Below are 19,817 nucleotides of genomic sequence, written 5' to 3' on the forward strand. Positions count from 1 at the left end.
TTTTTGATTTCTCTATTCTAATAAATCGATCAATTGCACCAATAAGAATTAGAAATTTCTGTAATTGAACCGGTGGAAATTCGCACCATAGCGATTTATTTGAAATGCAGCACCCATTGAAAAAATCCAACGATTAATTTCATCAAACATTTATGTTTGAAGAGGGTCCGTACAAAAAAAAAGTCCGTTGCATAATTTACATGGTTGTTGTACTTTTGATTATTTCATTGGTGCAAATCGATGAATGTTTCGAATGCAATGTCGAAACGCTTCTTACATTGTGCCCGTGTCTAACCTTCAACTGACAATCATAAATCAATATGAACATGTATAGTAGAAGTAGCGATGTCAACTATTCAAAGTTGACAATCAATCGGTTCACAAATTGGGCATTATACACTTCCAGAATGTTCCTTTTGTGTTAAATTCGAATTGAATGAAGAGAGATTTGAAAAATGAGGTTACATGATCAACAATCAGATATCCAAGTTCACACATACACCACAATTTCCGAATTGATATGACAATAAGACCACAATATATGTTCCGGTAACGAATTTATGAAGGAAATTTAACGGAGTCACTGAGCTGATAATCAACAGTAATAATACAGCTATTCATTCAATCGAAGTAATTTTTCTATTATTCGTTCCACTCAGAAGGCGACACATTTGGCCATGCACTTTAGCAGAGAAGGTGACTATTAAAATGGTTTGGTTCCGATGCAAAGTTATTTGTTTCGGATTTATAGTAAGCTATCACATTTTGACGGTTGTCATGACCTTAAATTACTCCAAAGAATGGAATCACGAATTTTCGTTGAAAACTTTAAAAGACAAAACACCATTTTTGTTTTGAAAAAGTGATGCGTATGTGTCTTGACTGAAGAAATAACCACAATCGAGGTAACTTATAATTGTATTTAATGACATTTCCATTCAAAAGTGTGTTTTTTGAGAAGAAATAAAAGTTATCGTAAAATTATTTCGGAAGTGGAAGAAATTTATAATATATTCTAACATTGGTTATTCTCTCCATGGTAGATAGCCACAATTTCAAGAAATGGTGAAAAAAACTTGACCTACTCCAATAATTCAAATAGAATTCTATTTTAAAAAAAACGAACTGCTTCTGATTATAAATGACGGTATTCATTTCAAAATGTCAGTTGTTTGAGTTCCCACAATGAATCATCCAAGCATTTAAAAGCGATGACGGTGGCGGTCAGTATACACGTTTAAAATTCATCAATTATTCAAAACCATAATGTAGTCCGTTGAAATCAATACGCATATTGAGCGTAATGAGTGCAATATCTTCATATCAGTTGAAATTTGTTCGTCAATTGAAACGGTCTACGGATTTTTGTTACTCGTTCTTTCTACTCAAGTGATTCACATTGATCTCAACCTCTTTTTGAGATATAACATTTTAAGACAACAATAAAAACGATTATAATCTTAACAAACAAGCTCCTAACACAAAATAAAATACTAAATAGCGTTTCTTTAAACAAAAATACTCGAAAAGATTTATTGTTTGAAACGAAAGAAAAAATAACCAAAATGAAAACAATTGTGGAATTGATGTCCCCAGAAAACCAAGTTTTTACAACTTATATTGCATGGTCATGCATCTTAGTAATTAAGATGTTGTTGATGGCGCCATTCACCGCGTTTTTTCGCATGAAAACTGGGGTAAGTGGATTTTGCTAAATTTATTAGAAGAAAATAAGAATTTACCATATTCACTCCAATTATTCTTTGGTAGAGTGAATACACTTTTATATATTTTAACTGAATAGAATATTGGACATTTGATTTTATTTTCAGGTAAAGATCACAGCTGTAAGTTGTTTTCATATGAATTGGTAAAAATTGAATGTATATAACATCGAAACAAAATTAAAAAAAAACAACATTTGAAAACACCTTATCGTGAAGAAAAAAATAGCCCAACAAATGTACAAAGAGTAGTTTTTTGCTTTCGCTTGACCAAGAGCTAGCAATTGTACATTCTTTTTCTATATCACAACGATAAATAATATTTTTTCATTGACTTTTGATGAAAAATTGTGCATTTGAAAATGTACCCCACTTTTTCCGATTTTTTGAAATTGAAAACAAATTGAGTTTCGTTGTTATTTGGAGAGAATATTGACGTGCTTGAGTGAAGGTCTTCTTTCGAGTTTCATTTGTGCACCTCGGAAATGGATGTTTTTTTTTACTAAGTCACGATTTATGACCTACATTTTCACAAATACTAACCGCTTTACATTTATGTATTTGTACGTAGAATTCTCAATTTTCCAATTTCTAAAAAAATATTTTTCAAACAAGGGAACACACCATAACATCATTGTTATCTCTTCAAATTTTTTCTCTCTATTAGAGAATCAAAATCACGAACGTGTTTATATGTAAATTCAGAGTTTTGCTCAGCGCTGCTGCCATCCACAGTATATTAAAATATCTTGCTGAGAATGCGTCGTCCGTTGCATGCGAAGGTACGTAGCAGTTTTTACATCACCGCGAACAACAATACATGCATCGTTCTCTATACAATTGTTTGAATGTTTTGAGTGACATAATCGTGAAGAGAACAATGCATGTATTCTTGTTCGCTGTGATGTATAAACTGCTACATACATTCGCATATGACGGACGACGCATTCTCAGCAAGATATTTTGATATGCTGTGGATGGCAGCAGCTCTGAGTAATACTCTGTGTAAATTATCTTGGAATCTTTTGTATTCACTAAATGAAGTAAAAATATCAACAGTACCTCCGAATTAATTTTTTAATTAATAATTATTCAAACAACAATAATGTTACTCGAATATCAACAGTCCTATATTTGATTCAATCAATTTGATTGCAATATTCTCGATCGATTTAATTTACCAATATGTGTGCATATTCTTAAACTACTCCAAATGGTTTGTTTCCAAACTACTGATTAAATACAAAAAAATTCTATTGTTAGCTCGAGATTGTTTACCAAACATTTTATCTGGAAAGGCCTTTTCTCCAGGCAAAATCCGACAAAACAACAAAATTTAATCCTCACCTTTGATTTGAGAAAATGTGAGTGAATATTTATATTTCATAATAGATTTTATGATCAACTTTGATTTCTTGATTATTTGAGTAACTAGATACTAAAAAGTTAATAATGACTCAGCACATAGTAATCAAATCCTTCTAAAGTATTCATGTATTCTCTTGTAAATGATCTGTTTTGAGTTTACAGTATAACACGGTTTGTTATTTTTTGTTAATTAGGTTAAATATGGACTGAGGTGGATAATTATATGTTCTAGGACATACGATAGTTTCTGAATAAAAATAGTTTTGATTTCTTTGATTGTCCAATTTGTCTTTGTCGTTGATATAATAGTAGGTTAATTTGAAATTTTTGATTTTTAGAACTGGGTCAAATGATACACCCTATCCAATGGAAAGTGTCTATTGTATGAATCGTCTTTAAGTCTGATAGTTTTGAGAACTTTCGCATATTGTTTAAAGAGAATCAATTAAATGTATCGCTCAATTGCTTCACCGAAATATAATATATTCATATTATTTGCGGTAATCGATACATTTTTTATATTTTTTTCAAAATCTCATACATAATTAAATGTCCAATATGTCAACTGATTTGAATGGAATGCAAATAAATAATAAATCGTCAATCGGTTCACACGACAAATGTCAAAACGGTTTCATTCTGAGATGCCAGTGAAATATAACCGAAAACCGATTCAAAATATACGAAGAACTCTCTTACGGCACACAATCATCTGACCATTTACCCAGCAATACATTCAAAAATCAATTTGTATTCAAGAATGTATTACAATACATTTGCGTGCCGGTTGATGAAGCATAACCGTGCTGCATAGACGAATTGCGTGCTGCATTTTGCATACTTGTTGAGCATTCACATTTGTTGCGTGGTCAGTAACGTGCCGATAACCAAAGAGTCAAGTTCATTTCTGTTTATCGAAGTATTTGGCTGTGATTTTCAACGCATAACCTTACGAGGTGCAACATCAAAGTACAGCTATTTAATCCTGTGAAACAGCGCAAAAAAAAAATCAAGAAAAATGTCTGCCGTTGTACCAGCCACATTTAAATTGATTAGTCTTCAGAATCCAGTGTTTGCATGCTATGTAAATTGGACGGTGCTTTTGTTATTGAAAACGATGTTTTTGTCGATTTATACGGCATATGTTCGTTTAAAAAAACAGGTTAGTTCTGCCATCTTACCCTCCCGCCAAAAAAAAAAAAATATCGCACCGTTTAATTGCATATGATTTCAATTACCTTTCGATAGACGTTTGCGAATCCAGAAGATGGACCAGATGGCCGCCGAAATGTTCGTTTCAATGATGATGATGTTGAGCGCGTACGACGGTAATTTAAAGAGAAAAAAATCCATAATTTTTTCCCGATCTCAACATTGTGAGGTTAAATTAATCGGCTTTTGTTTGAAATGTTGTAGTGCACATCGCAACGACTTGGAAAACTTATTTCCCGGCATTATCATTGGATTTTTGTATGTGTTGGTCGATCCACCGACGCTCAGTACCTGTGTTCTATTCAGAGCGGCTGCCACGGCTAGAATCATCCATACCTATGTATACGTAAAAGCAGTTCCACAACCAGCGCGTGTTCTTTGCTTTTCAACATACTTCATGTGCACGGTTTATATGGCTGTCGCGATTCTAATGCGTGTCATGTAAATTGCCAAATTATTTCAAAATTTAGAAAAGAAACATTGCTCACATTCTAAAGCATTCATTGCATTTATGCCCGTCAAACACAAAAATATACCGTAATTTTTTTAAATCGCTATTGTAAAAAAGTAGAAAATGTAGGAAATTGTGCCAAATAAAAATATCGAATATAAGTAAATCGGTGGTGTTTTTTTTTACTTTAATGGCAACGGTGCTATGTCTTTTTTGACACCTGATTTAATATTGCATTATGATCAAAGTATATTTTGTACAAATGATTGGTAAACAATTTTAAAGTATTCGAACTAGGCAATGAAACATTAAGCACACGATCCGATGTAGAAAATCATTTTTTATTGGTCTTATGCTAGAAAAACAAATACATATTCAAAACCGGCGTCTTTTATACGCGACACTCGTATGTAGATACTTAACGCGATACATAATTCCAGAGAGATTGTGTTTATATACAAGGAAAAAAATCAAGTGGATTTGTTGAACTGTGACCATTTGAATGTATTTGTCACAACATTTGTTCGTGTATTTTATTCAAACATAAAAAACCGGCTTATCATACACAATACAACTGTGTCCGTAAGATTAAATATGGCAATATAGAAACGGAATCTGAAGAACGTTACATAATTTTTTTTGTATGGAGTTGTACTATGTAAAAAAAATTATGTAACGTTCTTCAGATTCCGTTTATGTATTGCCTTATTTATTCTTACGGACACAACTTAACATACTTTAATTTTTACTTAATGTCAAAATCACTTGTCATCGTGAATAATAGTTCAGTTCTCAATTATCACTTCATGTGAAAAGTTCCAGAAAATATTTTGTGCTCCTGTGTGTTATTTGAATTACTTAAAAAAAATGGCAAACGTGGATTTGTTGAATTTTTCCAATCCAGTTTTTAGCTCGTACGCATACTGGGGTGCAATATTGGTTTTAAAATGTTTCTTCATGAGTCCATGGACTGCGTATTTCCGATTCAAAAACAAAGTTAGTATATTTTGGATGAAAAAGAAGCGATTTAAGATTGAAATAATGTTGTAAAATTTATTCCAAATAAAAAGACACCGGCTAGTCCAGAGGATGCGGTGGCTATGGGTGCTCGTGGTGAAATTAAAATAAATACCAATAATCCAGAGGTTGAACGAGTTCGACGGTAAAGTCAAATGCCGTGATTTATTTTCTATTACAATCAAAGTCTAAGCGTACATTTTATTTTCTTTAGCGGACATTTGAATGATTTGGAAAATATTTTGCCATATTTATTCGTTGGTTTGTTTTACGTATTGACAAGTCCATCGGTGTTTTTGGCCACAACACTATTTAAAGTCGCCGCTATTGCTCGTATCGTTCATACCATTGTATATACGGTCATTGTGGTGCCACAACCAGCCCGCGGAATTTCTTGGTTTATTCACTACTTAATTGGCATCTATATGGCCATTTCAGTTGTACTCTATAGCATGTAAATTTTTGGGAAAAAAAATTAAATATGGAGTAGGATATGATAAATAAATATATATTTTTTTATTCCAAATTTACTTGGTTAAAGAAATTACTTAATCAATTTCAACATAGAGCTAATTTCAATTTTATGGGGCTATTTTTTTAATATTTTTCCAACATTGAATTTTAAAATGCTGTTGAAAATTTCAATTTGCTATCATTTTTTATGAACAGTTGTAGCAATTGAAATGTGGCTATTTCAATCGTACTTCTGATTGATGTACAGATAATAAGAAAACGCACACAGCAATAAAATAATTTAATACTGATTATAAAGATGATTCTACACAAAAAAAATTCAAAAATACTACACGCAATAAGAAGAATAAGAATTTTCAATTCCGAATAAATACTTTTACGAAAAGTGTGTCATAATTTGTTTCTGATTTATAAATATCGTTGTATTTGCTGTTCTTTCATCTGTTTCTGGCATACAATGATTTTTGGATAGAATAGATCCGTAAGATCTCCGCAAGATCCGGATCCAAGCGTGCGTACGTAGCCGCATGATACATACATTCCTTACTCCGTAATGCTATGGCATGCGAATCAAAGAAGGGGAAATAAGAATAACGAATTTGCGTGCGTATTATATATGTATGCATCATGCGGCAGCGTACGCACGCTTGGATCTGGATCTTGCGGAGATCTTTCGCATCTATCCTATCTAAAAATCATTGTATGGTTTCTGGACAATCTTGCAAATCATCGTGACTTTGCTTATCATCAAAGATCGCTTTTCGTCAAAATGCTGTTTTTAAGTAAATATTAGTAAAGTAATGAAAAAAATTTAATGGCGCGTTTGACATATTTCCACTGGGGATTGCATGAACAGAACCTAATGATATCAGAATAGAAAAAATTCTACTATCCAGACAGTGGACAAAAGTAGCCCGCGGTGTACAGTAGCAACTCGTCAGAACTCCAACATTATAGTGCTTGCATAATTTTATTTTTTATTGATTTTTCCATCTTCGATCGGACGTTATTTGTTTTTTCTCAATTATCAAAAAAAATGGGCGATGTTAAATTTTCATTCCAATTGCTTGATAAAGGCAATCCTGTCTTTAGTGCATTTATCATGTGGGCCAGTGTACTGACCATAAAATTTCTTCTAATGTCCACTTTGACTGCGATTCATCGATACAGATCAAAGGTGCGTGTGAAATTGATCAGATCAAACACTTAACTCCGTAATATATTAAGAGAAATAACATATTGTAAAGAAAAATGAAAAAAAAAAAAATATTATTAATAAATTAAATTTTTTATGAAAAAAAAAAAAAAACGGGAAAAAAATTGTTGATTCATTTCGTATCATAATAACATATGTCTGACGGAATTTAATTGTGTATGTTTTGTATTCCACAGACAGCAGCCAGCCCTGAGGATATGGCTATGATGCGAGTTACTGAACTCACTACAAATGAGGAAGTCGATCGCGTTAAAAGGTATTTTCATTTTCAAAAATAAACATATAGCGAAAAAAAAAACTAATAAAAAATTGATTAAAATGCATTCATCACAGAGCTCATCTCAACGACATGGAAAATATTCTACCATTTTTGTCTGTTGGTCTATTTTACGTGCTAACTGATCCCAGTGCAATGGTTGCCATTTGGCTGTTTCGTGTGACGACAGTGGCTCGTTTCGTGCATACATTCGTCTATGCAATTTACGTTGTTCCACAACCAGCTCGTGCCATTTGCTTTTTCACGCACTTTGGAATCACCTTCTACATGGCATTCATGTCCATTTTATACTTCATTTAAGGAAATACGTTGATGAATTCAAATTGAAACGGACACAGCAAATGCTATTAATCGCTATTAACTAAATGCACAAAACAAAGCATATAATAACAACACAATCAGTTACTATACAATATATCGTGATATTTTCATTTTTAACCCATAAAAGACGTTAAATTTCTGTTCATTGTTGTGACTTAAAATGTATTTTTGTCTATTATTCAAATTATAAAGAATAAAAATAATTTTTAGTGTGTTTGAAAAAAAAAAACAGTTTTTCTGTCTTTTGTATGTATTTTTGTTCGATGGCAACACTTTAGTACAACTTTGACATGCGATAAACCAATATGGCGTCATTATGGCAAATTTTGACAGATAAACATGAGACCGTCAATTCGACGCTTCGTTTGTGTGACGAAAATAAGCGGATTTTATGTTGAAAAACATTTCTTTTTAAAAAAATAGTTCAATTTATTTGGCTAGAACAATGGATAAAAGTTTTGAGATGAAGATTGACGAAGAACTCGTCGATGATGGCTGGGGACGGCACAAGGTGGACGATGAAGTAAGTGAAATTATTATGCATTATTTGGTATTTGTTTACACAGATGGCTTACAAAAATATGTTGTTGTTTTTTCAATTTTTAGATGGAACATACGGATGAGCCCATGGAAAATCCACAAGAAGTCATTGACGAATGTTTGTCAAAGTTTTGCACATCGGATTATATTATGGAGCCGGGCATTTTTACACAACTCAAAAGGTTCGTGCAACACTTGAATTTTACAGAAGAACATGTCATTTATTCTTATTTTGAACAGATATTTTCAAGCCGGCGGCACTCCAGAACAAGTTATTAATCAACTGTCACAAAACTATACGGCCGTTGCTCAAATGGCCAATTTATTAGCCGAATGGTTAATTTTGGCCGGTGTTTGTGTTACAGATGTACAAGCTATGGTGGAAAATCACTTGAAAGACATGATTTTACGTACATTCGATCCGAAAAAAGCCGATACCATTTTCACCGAAGAGGGAGAGGTAATAATTGAAAATGAATTTAATGCTGATTTGGCATTGACCAAATCATCGTTGCAAACATAGTATTTATTTACTTTAAATCAATTTCCAGACACCAGCCTGGTTGACCGAAATGGTTGAACATCACACGTGGCGTTCATTAATTTATCGTTTAGCCGAAGAGTATCCAGACTGTTTGATGCTGAATTTTACGATAAAATTGATATCAGATGCTGGATTTCAAAGTGAAATCACTTCCATATCAACGGCTGCACAACAAATCGAAGTTTATTCACGTGTACTCAAAACATCTATAATAAAATTCCTAACAAATCCAGACGATGTACAGAGAAATATCGAAGAATGCGCAGTTAGTATACTGATAAGATTCATTGGCGTAAGCGACACCATTTAATCATAAAATCTTCTCTTTTTTTCTGCATTTTCACAGAGAATGGTGTGCCATGGCCAACACACGTATGTGTATAGTCAGGTGTTGATTCAAGTATTGTCTCAGGAACCAAAAGGTGGATTCAATATGAAACGCTTATCTCAGGAAATTACCAAATATGCACTTCAAAAGTGAGTGAAAGTCATTTTGAAAACTATTTATTGAAAAAACTAATGAAATTACCATTTTGTGTCTAGTAACCACAATGTGACACCAATCACAATGACTTTGAATGGTTCGGCAGCATATCCACAAGGTAAGATAGTCACACTAAGATTATCAACAAGCTTGATAAATCAATGTAATAAAATTAATTGTCACTTTTTCTTCTCTTCAATGACGTCAAATGCAGCATGTCAGGCGTTAACATCAATGTTATCGCGAAATACATTAAATCCAGCCGACATAACCGTTTTGTTTCGAAATTATTCGGCATCCGATTCGCCACCAATTGATTTAATTCGAAATCCACAATTTTTGGATCTTTTGGTTGACTCACTGTTTCGCACCGGTGTCAAAATCAATCCAGAGCACAAAAGCAAATACATTTATTTGTTGGCATATGCGGCCAGTGTGTGCGAAACATACACAAAAAAGGGCAATAAACGAAATATCAATAAAGATGAATTGAAGGGCACCATGCAAGCCATTGAGAAAGTGCACGGAATATGCAACGTTAATCTCGGCTCAACGGAATTAATTGCCGAATTGCAAACACTGTACGAGTGTATTCGATTTCCAGTTGTTGGTGTTGGTGTTATTCGTTGGGTTGAAAATACGGTCACCGATCATTCATATTTCAAACTGTCCACCGACAGTTGTCCCATGCATTTAGCCATACTGGACGAAGTGGCCAACGTTCATTTGTCGCTTCATCAGCAAATCCTAAAACTTCTCATCAAATTATTCGAATCGAAACAAGATGAATTGGAAATTTTGGTGCAGGTAATATACGATTGGTTAACGTGTGAAAAAAATATATTTTTAAATAATTTATGTCATTTCCAGTTGGAATTGAGAAAAATGCTTTTGGATCGTATGATAAATCTACTGACGCGGGGTTGTGTTGTGCCTGTTGTTAAGTACATCAAACAATGCTGCCAGAAAGGCGACACAGACACATCACTCATTCGATATTTTGTAACCGAGGCAAGTGTTTTTTGTTGGGTATTTATTTTGATATTTAAACAATTTCCAGTACTTACACAATGGAATGAATTTTTGTTGTTTTGTAGGTTCTTGAGACGATAACTCATCCATATTCGCCGGAATTTGTGCAACTGTTTTTACCCATGGTGGAAAATGAAGAAATTATGGGCTCAATGAGAGGCGAAGGAGACAATGATCCTGTTTCAGAGTTCATTGGTATTAAAAAAATGTTCTTGTTTTAACCAAAATATTGAAAATAAACTTGTTTTTTCTTCATTTCATTTACAGTTCATTGCAAGGCCCACTACATGACTGTGTAGCTTAAAAATTCCTCCGACTGCTTGAAGTAGTTATTAATTAATTTTACTTATCAATTTAAATTGTAAGAATCAATACACATTCATCGTAAAAAATAAATGATTTTATGATAAAAGAAATAATTTTCATTGCATTAACTACGAAATAGAAGAAATAAAAAGAAATTCCATTATACTCGCATTTAAGCGTTATATTTGGTTTGTATCTTAAATTATAGAATATGCGACAGTGTGTTAGTAAAAAAATATATAAGAAAAATATATAAAAATAAAAGCTATTTCCAGGGTTTTGTGTGCCAGCCAAAATGCTTAGTACATCGACGGCCAGGAGTGTTCAAACGGGGATGATAATCCCGGATATTTGTCTCCATACAGGTCTTCACAATCCGGCAAGCTTGGATCGTACGGACATTTGCATTGGCAATTACAATGAACTTTGTCATCCTCACAATAAGGTTCATAGCTGTAGCGATTACGGCGGCAATATGATGCTGAGGTAAACGAAAATTAGGCATAAATACTCTTGATGGCAGTTTTCAAGTGAACACAAATTAGATGTATGAGAATCACATTGAAACTTACTTGAACCTGGGGTGTCGAATGATTGATTGATGATTATTGATTTTGTCACATGCTCATCTGCAAAAATTAAATATTTTAAATAAATTGATTGAGAGAAACGGATTCAAAGCGGAACATTTGAAATTCTATGATTTTTTTTTATCTGAACGCATCTGAACGTTAGTATCAGGACAACATTGTAAGTTATGTACTAGTTAGGATTTATGCAAACATACCCTTATGTTTATCGTCTGACGAACTGGAACAGCTGGAAGAGCTCGACGAACTTGAATCTTTTCAATTAAAATTAAAATGTTCTGCTATTATTATATGTTTTTTAACTTTGTGGCTAGTTTTTGATAATATTTTCATAATAAGCAATTATTTATCTAATGCTGCTAACGAAAACATAACAAAATTTGCAAATCTAAATCCCATCTAAACATACCTTTCTTCGTGTCTTTTCCCACATGTATAATAACCTTTGCTGATTTTGAGAATGAAAGAAAAATATTCACGTTAATGTCTGAACATATGATTGTAGAACGAATTATTTACCATGGGTGTCTTCATGTTTGTGTTTGTTGTCAACTAAAAATATTCGATTTGTTTAAATACTCATTCAATTCCAAAGCAGTGGTATTAATTGAGACTGTTCAAAATTGGTTTCGAGTCAAAAGATTTTAGTTATTCCCTATAATTTATAAAAAGTCAATGCGAAACATGTTTTACAATAAGTAATGAGAAGTAATCAAATTCATTTTTTAAACTTCAAATATTGTTGAAATTATTTTTCTATAGAATTATCCAATCTTTCTTCGTTCGATGCAATTTTTGAACTGCCCCAATAAATCTACAAACTGTTCAAAATTTACCTTTATTTTTGTTCTTATGATCATTGTCTTTTCCCGTCTTTATTACAATCACTTTTTTAGATACATTTTCTGTTTACGATAATTTGAAAAAAAAAAAACTTACATACACCTCTTGAGATATTATTTGAAAAAAGATTACTTACCATGAACGTGTTTGTCCTTTTTCTCAACTAAAAATATAAAATTTGTTCAAATATGCATTCCTTTAAGCAATATTTAAACTTACCTTCTTTCGTTTTCTTGTCCTTTTTGCTATGATGTGCATCTATTAGAATAATCTTTGTAGGAGTATTTGCTGTTTTGGATAGGAAAAAACATTCACGTTAACTTCTAGAGATATCGTTGTAAATGGTAAAAAAAGACACTTACCATGAGTGTCTTTGTGAACTTTTTTCTCAACTAAAAAGATTAATTTTATTATGTTTACATATATTCAAATTAAAATTTTATTCAAAACTTGCCTTCCTTCTCCTTCTTCACATGTTTGTCAACTTTAACTACATCCTTTTCAGATGCGTGTGCACTGTCTTTTTTGGTTAATGAAAAAATTACGTGATTTTGACAAGATTTCATTTGAAAATGATCTACCTACCATTTACTTCTGTCTTTTCCTCTGTTTTCCCCACTAAAAAGATTACGTTCGTTAGTTTTACAGACTTCCTTAATTTAAGCACCATTTGAATCTTACCTTCCGTCTTCTCCACTTTCTGTTCATTTCCAACAATCTTCACAGATGCATGTGCTGTTTTTGATAATAATAAAAATTTAGTTCAACTCGTTGAATCATTATTGGATTAGGGATTGTTTACCATGAGCGTCTTCCTTTTTGTCTTTTTTCTTAACTAAAAAATAACGTTTATTCAATTATTCATTAAATTACAAAGAAATAGAATGTATCATCATTATTTTAAAAATTATTATTTTTCAATCATTTTCATCATCATTTGAAGCTTACCTTCTTCTACTTTTGCTAAAAAACAAATGGATGTAAAATTTATTAGCAATTAAAAGCAATATTTGAAATCCTGTTGAAGGTTTCGATGAAAAAGAATCTAGGGGGAAACACGGGCTCTAATATTGCTCATTTTTCCTAATTTTTTTTAGTAAATCGCATGCGATATGCATATAACGTGTAAATTTGACACGACCTAATAAGTCCTAATTTTTCTTAGTTTGTGTCTACCCCCTAGAAAATAATCATTTTTTTCTTTTCTTTCTTCTTCACATCTGGAAATTAACATAGTTTTAACATATATTCAAATGTGAATCAAGATCAAAGTAAGAAATAAAAAAAGAAATTTTAGAAATAGTATAACATTAACTGGATTTCAAACCTACCACTTTCCTTCTGTACCGTAGTAGTTGCCTTTGCAGTATCTGTTTCATTTGTAGAATCATTTACATTAACTTCTGGACATCTAATTGAAAAGTGGATAACTTACCGTGAACGACTTCCTTTTTGTCTTTTTTCTCAACTAAAAATATACGTTTGTGTGAATGTTAATACACGTGCAAAGATATAGTATCAATTATAATTTTTCAGACAAAACCATTAATCCAAACCTACCTTCCTTCTTCTTTTCCGTTACATTAGGTTTTGCTAAAGAACATAGGAATAAAAAAACATTCGATTTTGAAACATGTTTACAGTGATCAACGACTAATAATCGCTTCCTCTTCTCTCTGTCAAGCTTCAATTCATTCTTTAGCTTATTTTCAACATGAATTCAGATCTACACCAACTTACCGCTAACTTTGACCTCTTCTTTCTTCTTCACATCTGGAAATTAACATAGTTTTAACATATATTCAAATGTGAATCAAGATCAAAGTAAGAAATAAAAGAAGAAATTTTAGAAATAGTATAACATTAACTGGATTTCAAACCTACCACTTTCCTTGTGTACCGTAGCTGTTGCCTTTGCAGTATCTGTTTCATTTGTAGAATCATTTACATTAACTTCTGGACATCTAATTGAAAAGTGGATAACTTACCGTGAACGACTTCCTTTTTGTCTTTTTTCTCAACTAAAAATATACGTTTGTGTGAATGTTAATACACGTGCAAAGATATACTATCAATTATAATTTTTCAGACAAAACCATTAATCCAAACCTACCTTCCTTCTTCTTTTCCATTACATTAGGTTTTGCTAAAGAACATAGGAATAAAAAAAACATTCGATTTTTAAACATGTTTAGAGTGATCAACGACTAATAATCGCTTCCTCTTCTCTCTGTCAAGCTTCAATTCCTTCTTTAGCTTATTTTCAACATGAATTCAGATCTACACCAACTTACCGCTAACTTTGACCTCTTCTTTCTTCTTTACATCTGAAAATGTAAATGCGTTTCAAAGTAATAAGTAACAGCTATATACAGTTAATATAGCAAAAGTATACTTTTGAAATGAATTTTGAACTTACCAGTCTCTTTCACCTTGGTACTTGCTTTTACTGTGCCCGTTTAAATTTGCAAAAAAAAAAACACGAAAATGTGAAAATCATAAAAAAAATGTAACTAAAGAAAATGTTTTTTTGCACAATTCCTTTCTCAGTTATGTATATCAAACTGAAAATGTTTGTTGTTGAAAAATTGTAATTCGGACTTCTGAATGGAATTTATGTACGAATTAAAATTTATGTAAGCATACCCTTATGTTTTTTGTCTGACGAACTCGAAGAGCTGGAAGAACTCGAAGAGCTGGAAGAGCTGGACGAACTCGAAGAGCTGGACGAACTCGAAGAGCTTGATGACTTTGAATGACCTTTTCAATAATAATGAAAGTGCTTAAAAAATGTTTACATTCAAAACAGAAATCAAAAGAACTTTAATGTACCTCTATCAATCACGAGTATTGTGGCTGCACAAAATAAAAGGAAATAGTTTTGAATAATCATATTTTTTTATATAAATCAATTTTCGTCGTTATTTACTTGTATGTTTTTTGCCATGTTTATCTAAATATCCAAATAAAGCGTTGAATTAGTGAATATAATATTAAATATGTTGTCATTAAAAACTTTACCATGTTGCTTGTGTCCCTGTGCATGAGCTGAAGAAAAGAAAAAGATATTCAGTAAAAATGTAAATCATTTCCATATTCAATTAATTCGAAAAATGATAAAAATTCATTTATTTCATAAAAATTTCATCACTTTAATGATGAAAGAATCTGAATCGAAATGGAATATAAATGTAATGCAAAAAAAACGGCTGATTTCTCAATGAAATGAAAACAGATGCCGTTTAAAATTGGCGATGAAACAACTGCAATTTAATCTGATGCAATGTGAAATCGTGCAAGAAATATAAAGAAAAAAGTGTGTACAGAATTTTGAAATTCAACAATGGTGTGATCGCTTTAATTGAAACGAATCAGTTTTATAAGAAAAATAACAAAAATTATTGATGGCGATGTTTTACGGAGATTTTACGTTTTATTAATTACTTTAATGTTTTACCTGGTTCATGATTTGGCCCACCACTATTTGCTTCTGCGATGGCCTTTGGTGATGTAAAAATTATATGTTATTTATAATCATCAAAAATGAATTTAAAACTTAAAAAATGATGATAAGTTTCATTTAGCAGGGTTTGCCGATACAAAATGAATGTTGGAAATATTAACGGAATTTAAATAAACTTCACATATATTAGCACCCGATCAAAACCATCGCCATGTATTTTACATAAAAATCAAAGAAAATCGTCGACATGTACGATTTCAATGATTTTGTTATTATAAACAGTCAATAAGTAACTGGTAAACCCTGTTGAACTTGATCTCTCACTTATTTAAAAGAAAATCAGTTAAACTGATATTTCATTCAAACTACACTAAAAATGGTTGAGTTTTTTTTTAAATCACGAAATAAAATATTAACCAGGAGTGAAATTGTCACAAAAATCACAGTCAGTAGGAGCTTCATTATTGTACTGTGAATGAAACAGATGAACGACAGTCTCTTATATTTTTTTCGTTTCGTTTCCACCCCATATCGTTGCCGCAATGATGAAATATGATTTCAAAATTCATACCAGCTCGTTATTTTTTTGTGAAATGTGTGGACAACGATTTTTTTGTGCCATTTCAGGCGTGGTTCAACTGTGCAAAGAAATATTTCCAAACAACAAAATATGATAAAATTTGAGATGGAGAAGTAATAAAGAGAATGATATGAATGAGAGAACATTTCAAATTAAGATTGAAAATTATTGCTAGAATGTCAGATTAAAAATGAAAATGCCTTTCGTGTAATGCCCAATGTAAATAATGAATGAAAAAATCGTCCATTGACATGTTTCATCATTTACAACAATGTTTGTACATACAAAGATTAATGTGAAATTAAATATATGAAGAATGGCATACATATTTCTCAATTTCAGTGAGACTCAACAGTTAATTTTGCGTAATGAAGGGTAAGAAATCATACCAACTTTTAGACTGTAAAATAGATAGAAGTGATATGGAAAGAGGAAATGCGATGTTTAACATCTATGAAGATTCATATTTATCATACGCCGCAAATATATAGGATACGCTTTTTACCGTCAAATAGTATCGGAAAAGATCGTATAGTTTTACATGAGGTATTTTCAGGAAGTTCGTATCAAAAAATAAAACGAAAAAGGGGACATCTGACTCAGTTTGTTCTAAATTTCGAAAATAAGAGTGCTTAATTTTCAAGTCTTGTTGTGAAGCTTGAAAGCTTATAAACACACACAAGAGATAAACCCAACAAATTAATTTAGGATTCCTATTAAAAAAAATAATGAATTTGTAAGGTTTCCTTAAACATCCGCAATATTTTACCAGGAATCCTAAAATGATTTGACAGGTTTATTTCTTGTGTGAAGATCAATAAACAATTCTAGAAACAATTATTAAAACAGCAAAGGCGTATATATGACAATAAAAAGAAAGTGGTTAGCCGGAGACGAAAAAATGCATCCGATGTTGAAATGTTAAAAACAGAAAATATTATCAATTGTCAATTGCTTCACATAAATTTCACTTTAGATTGCTTCTCCACTGCTTTTGCCACAAATTCACTTCAAACAATTACCGTGGCATTATCCACCTCCTTGTCGATGTCTCTGCACTGCAGTGTCTTTTGTAATTAGATTCGGCTCTTACCGAAAATGATCAAATGAAATGTGGTTAAAGTGAAGAGAGAAAAAGTAACAAAAGCCGAAGAAAATGAGAGAAGATAAGTTTAAGAATTAAGCTGACATATGGTGAGCTTTGCACGAATATATTTTTCGGTATGTAACGATTTTTGTGCACATATCAGTTGGAATTATCTTTCTTTGTTTTTTCCTCGACTTTCATTTCGATGAACTACAATAAATGCTTGTGACCATGGTGCTATGGCATCGTTAAGAAACACAAATGGTTCTTTTTATCAATTTGACGACGTGCACAACAAGGTGGTCTTTATCCGGAATTTTGCGAAAAGATCTTAGTCTGAAGGCTTATAAAGTCCAGTTGGTACAAGAACTGATGTGGCATAACCAAGGACCGGTTCGTGCATATTTCCATGCTTGCTCAGATACGCTAGGTAGCATAGATATGCCAAGCATAGCGGCAAATGCAACCGACGCATCGCCGTCCACTCTGTATGAACATACCCATGTTCGTGTATGCAGGAAGCCGTGCTTTGAGAGACGTACGCATAAGATATAGCTTGAGTCTCCGCTATGCTTAGCATAGCTATCTTGCATAGAAATATGCGCGAACCGGTCCCTGGGCATAACCATCCAAGATGCCGCACATTCGTCGGTTGGGCCCTGCAGAAGCTCCAAAATGATACGAATCATACCGAAAAAGATGATACCGAAAAATCATATTTTGGTCAAATTATTGGCCTGTGTAAAACGTAGTTGTGGAGACCATTACCCAAAATTATTTTTAAATCATAAATGGATATATCAAATCTATCAAATAGAGCAATTCTCGTGATTCAAATTAAAAATAGTATATTTTTTATTTCAATTTAAAGTTCTATCAGTAAAAAAAATACCCTTACTTAATCTGACAAGCATACATAAATATCCAAGTAATTCATGTGTTTACTATGGATTTTGATTAAATCTAAATCAGTGATGTTTTTTGTTGTCTGAATAGCGCTAGATATTCGCAACATCTGTCCAGCATTGCTGCCCAGATGCTGATTCGATGCGTTCACCGCAAGTCGCTGTGTGTGGTACAAAAAAGTGTGTTCCGCATGCGGTATGCGGTGAACGGGGCAGCAATGGTGTACATACGCTGGGAATATCTAGCGCTATTAGATTGAATCCGGCACACGATGTGAAATTGAAACAGGGTCAATTATAAAGTTTTCTCAAAATGCATTTGTTGTAAAAGAGTTGCGTGAACAAGACGAATCTTTGGACTTAACAATAAGCCCAAAACGGAAGGCAAATAACGACATTAGCCCGTCGCCAAAACGACCGCATTCATGTGCATTCAGTTTTGATGATGACGATATTGTTAAATATCAGCGAGAATTTAAGGATGATAATGATCGCGTCATTGATTCAACGCCAAAACGAAAGGCAAACAACGACATTAGCCCGTCGCCAAAGCGACCAATTTCATGTACATTCAAGTGTGAATTGGGTACATTTACATTTTTTGTCTATGGTATTTATTTGAATTCACTGTTTTTGAATCCACTAATTCGATATTGTTTCCCTTTAGAAGCTACCGCTGAAGAAAAAAATGATGACAATGAAACAACAATGTAAATATTTGTTTTTTTTTTATTAAGATGACGAAAGTGCGGATGAGATAGACTATCGCCTATCGACGCACACAATGCTTGTATTTTCAATGTGCGACGCACTCTTGCACAAAATTTTGACATCTCAAAGGATGGTTTAAAATTTTTGGACAACGGTCAAAAATGTCAAACTAGTGGCTAAGTGTGCGTCGCACATTGAAAATACAAGCATTGTGTGCGTCGCACATGGAATATGAGTGTACACACTACTATGTGCGCACCCTGACAGAGTAAAAATTACAGCCCTGGTGATGACAAATCAACTATGTTATAAGCCACCAGGGCCAATGCCACCATCAGTATCAGGTAACGTGAACAATTGAACAATTGTTCAAAGACCGATCAATATCAATTTTGTTTTTTTTTTCTTCCAATTTATAGGAGCTCATTCACATCCAAACTATACTCAGCCTCCTCAACCCCAAGTACAGAACAGTACAGGTAAATGACTAAATTTCAAGATTCTCTTTTGAACTGCGCGTTAATATTAATTTTATTTATTTGTAACAGCGCCAAATGCTCAATTGCCGCCACCAGTTGGTCAAAATATCTATTCGCAACAGTATCAAGGTACACCAGGTGGCCCTAATTATCCGGCCACACATGCAGGTTATCATCAACAAAACTATCATCC

General features: G+C 32.6%; 5 protein-coding genes across 9 annotated transcripts; 4 read left to right on the forward strand and 1 right to left on the reverse strand.

Moving 5' to 3' along the window:
* The first annotated feature begins 1,342 nt into the window (after window positions 1–1,342).
* LOC116343945 (microsomal glutathione S-transferase 1-like) lies at window positions 1,343–8,184 on the forward strand. 2 transcript variants are annotated; one of them, XM_031772277.1, is made up of 3 exons: window positions 1,343–1,697; window positions 7,639–7,718; window positions 7,796–8,184. In XM_031772277.1, the coding sequence occupies exons 1-3, from the start codon at window positions 1,566–1,568 to the stop codon at window positions 8,037–8,039; spliced, it is 456 nt and encodes a 151-aa protein (XP_031628137.1). In that variant the 5' UTR covers window positions 1,343–1,565; the 3' UTR covers window positions 8,040–8,184. The 2 variants fall into 2 exon arrangements, with proteins under 2 accessions (XP_031628137.1, XP_031628136.1); XM_031772276.1 differs by lacking the exon at window positions 1,343–1,697 and adding an exon at window positions 6,863–7,423.
* On the forward strand, window positions 3,929–4,921 carry LOC116343944 (microsomal glutathione S-transferase 1-like). Its single transcript, XM_031772275.1, has 3 exons — window positions 3,929–4,254; window positions 4,341–4,420; window positions 4,509–4,921. The coding sequence occupies exons 1-3, from the start codon at window positions 4,111–4,113 to the stop codon at window positions 4,747–4,749; spliced, it is 465 nt and encodes a 154-aa protein (XP_031628135.1). The 5' UTR covers window positions 3,929–4,110; the 3' UTR covers window positions 4,750–4,921.
* LOC116343943 (microsomal glutathione S-transferase 1-like) lies at window positions 5,533–6,334 on the forward strand. The gene is made up of 3 exons (XM_031772274.1): window positions 5,533–5,751; window positions 5,826–5,917; window positions 5,987–6,334. Exons 1-3 carry the CDS (start codon window positions 5,623–5,625, stop codon window positions 6,228–6,230), a joined length of 465 nt encoding a protein of 154 aa, XP_031628134.1. The 5' UTR covers window positions 5,533–5,622; the 3' UTR covers window positions 6,231–6,334.
* Window positions 8,185–8,401: 217 nt separating the features above from the next.
* On the forward strand, window positions 8,402–11,063 carry LOC116344203 (negative elongation factor D). The gene is made up of 10 exons (XM_031772645.1): window positions 8,402–8,583; window positions 8,667–8,782; window positions 8,841–9,060; window positions 9,152–9,409; window positions 9,491–9,621; window positions 9,688–9,746; window positions 9,843–10,435; window positions 10,499–10,639; window positions 10,726–10,855; window positions 10,928–11,063. Exons 1-10 carry the CDS (start codon window positions 8,506–8,508, stop codon window positions 10,957–10,959), a joined length of 1,758 nt encoding a protein of 585 aa, XP_031628505.1. The 5' UTR covers window positions 8,402–8,505; the 3' UTR covers window positions 10,960–11,063.
* A 58-nt stretch (window positions 11,064–11,121) lies between these two features.
* Window positions 11,122–16,342, reverse strand: LOC116344204 (pre-mRNA-splicing factor CWC22 homolog). 4 transcript variants are annotated; one of them, XM_031772649.1, is made up of 25 exons: window positions 16,280–16,342; window positions 15,857–15,899; window positions 15,421–15,447; window positions 15,329–15,352; window positions 15,232–15,255; window positions 15,046–15,159; window positions 14,819–14,848; window positions 14,694–14,726; window positions 13,960–13,992; window positions 13,835–13,867; window positions 13,731–13,769; window positions 13,348–13,362; window positions 13,202–13,234; window positions 13,081–13,134; window positions 12,985–13,017; window positions 12,854–12,919; window positions 12,762–12,791; window positions 12,619–12,687; window positions 12,536–12,562; window positions 12,393–12,461; window positions 12,076–12,108; window positions 11,966–12,004; window positions 11,754–11,810; window positions 11,539–11,595; window positions 11,122–11,447 (listed from the first exon to the last, which is right to left on the reverse strand). In XM_031772649.1, the coding sequence occupies exons 1-25, from the start codon at window positions 16,322–16,324 to the stop codon at window positions 11,266–11,268; spliced, it is 1,209 nt and encodes a 402-aa protein (XP_031628509.1). In that variant the 5' UTR covers window positions 16,325–16,342; the 3' UTR covers window positions 11,122–11,265. The 4 variants fall into 4 exon arrangements, with proteins under 4 accessions (XP_031628509.1, XP_031628508.1, XP_031628506.1 ...); XM_031772648.1 differs by lacking the exons at window positions 13,835–13,867; window positions 13,960–13,992 and adding exons at window positions 14,388–14,420; window positions 14,513–14,545; XM_031772646.1 differs by lacking the exons at window positions 13,731–13,769; window positions 13,835–13,867; window positions 13,960–13,992 and adding exons at window positions 14,284–14,322; window positions 14,388–14,420; window positions 14,513–14,545.
* Window positions 16,343–19,817: the final 3,475 nt, after the last annotated feature.

This window comes from Contarinia nasturtii, unplaced genomic scaffold (assembly GCF_009176525.2).
Source record: "Contarinia nasturtii isolate CC-2019 unplaced genomic scaffold, AAFC_CNas_1.1 Cnas_scaffold_1037, whole genome shotgun sequence".
Taxonomy (NCBI): Eukaryota; Metazoa; Arthropoda; class Insecta; order Diptera; family Cecidomyiidae; genus Contarinia; species Contarinia nasturtii.

Bases quoted from the DNA above. Each gene is read 5' to 3' on its own strand.
- LOC116343944 (XM_031772275.1), top strand. From the start codon at position 4,111: ATGTCTGCCGTTGTACCAGCCACATTTAAATTGATTAGTCTTCAGAAT. The intron at 4,255-4,340 runs GTTAGTTCTGCC...ACCTTTCGATAG, and splicing joins ATGTTCGTTTAAAAAAACAG to ACGTTTGCGAATCCAGAAGA. The intron at 4,421-4,508 runs GTAATTTAAAGA...GAAATGTTGTAG, and splicing joins GATGTTGAGCGCGTACGACG to TGCACATCGCAACGACTTGG.
- LOC116343943 (XM_031772274.1), top strand. From the start codon at position 5,623: ATGGCAAACGTGGATTTGTTGAATTTTTCCAATCCAGTTTTTAGCTCG. The intron at 5,752-5,825 runs GTTAGTATATTT...CCAAATAAAAAG, and splicing joins ATTTCCGATTCAAAAACAAA to ACACCGGCTAGTCCAGAGGA. The intron at 5,918-5,986 runs GTAAAGTCAAAT...TATTTTCTTTAG, and splicing joins GAGGTTGAACGAGTTCGACG to CGGACATTTGAATGATTTGG.
- LOC116343945 (XM_031772276.1), top strand. From the start codon at position 7,283: ATGGGCGATGTTAAATTTTCATTCCAATTGCTTGATAAAGGCAATCCT. The intron at 7,424-7,638 runs GTGCGTGTGAAA...TGTATTCCACAG, and splicing joins TTCATCGATACAGATCAAAG to ACAGCAGCCAGCCCTGAGGA. The intron at 7,719-7,795 runs GTATTTTCATTT...CATTCATCACAG, and splicing joins GAAGTCGATCGCGTTAAAAG to AGCTCATCTCAACGACATGG.
- LOC116344203 (XM_031772645.1), top strand. From the start codon at position 8,506: ATGGATAAAAGTTTTGAGATGAAGATTGACGAAGAACTCGTCGATGAT. The intron at 9,410-9,490 runs GTTAGTATACTG...GCATTTTCACAG, and splicing joins GAAATATCGAAGAATGCGCA to AGAATGGTGTGCCATGGCCA. The intron at 10,856-10,927 runs GTATTAAAAAAA...TTTCATTTACAG, and splicing joins TCCTGTTTCAGAGTTCATTG to TTCATTGCAAGGCCCACTAC.
- LOC116344204 (XM_031772649.1), bottom strand. From the start codon at position 16,324: ATGAAGCTCCTACTGACTGTGATTTTTGTGACAATTTCACTCCTG. The intron at 15,256-15,328 runs GTAAATAACGAC...TATTTTGTGCAG, and splicing joins ACATGGCAAAAAACATACAA to CCACAATACTCGTGATTGAT. The intron at 13,993-14,693 runs GTAAGTTGGTGT...TATGTTCTTTAG, and splicing joins AGAAGAGGTCAAAGTTAGCG to CAAAACCTAATGTAACGGAA.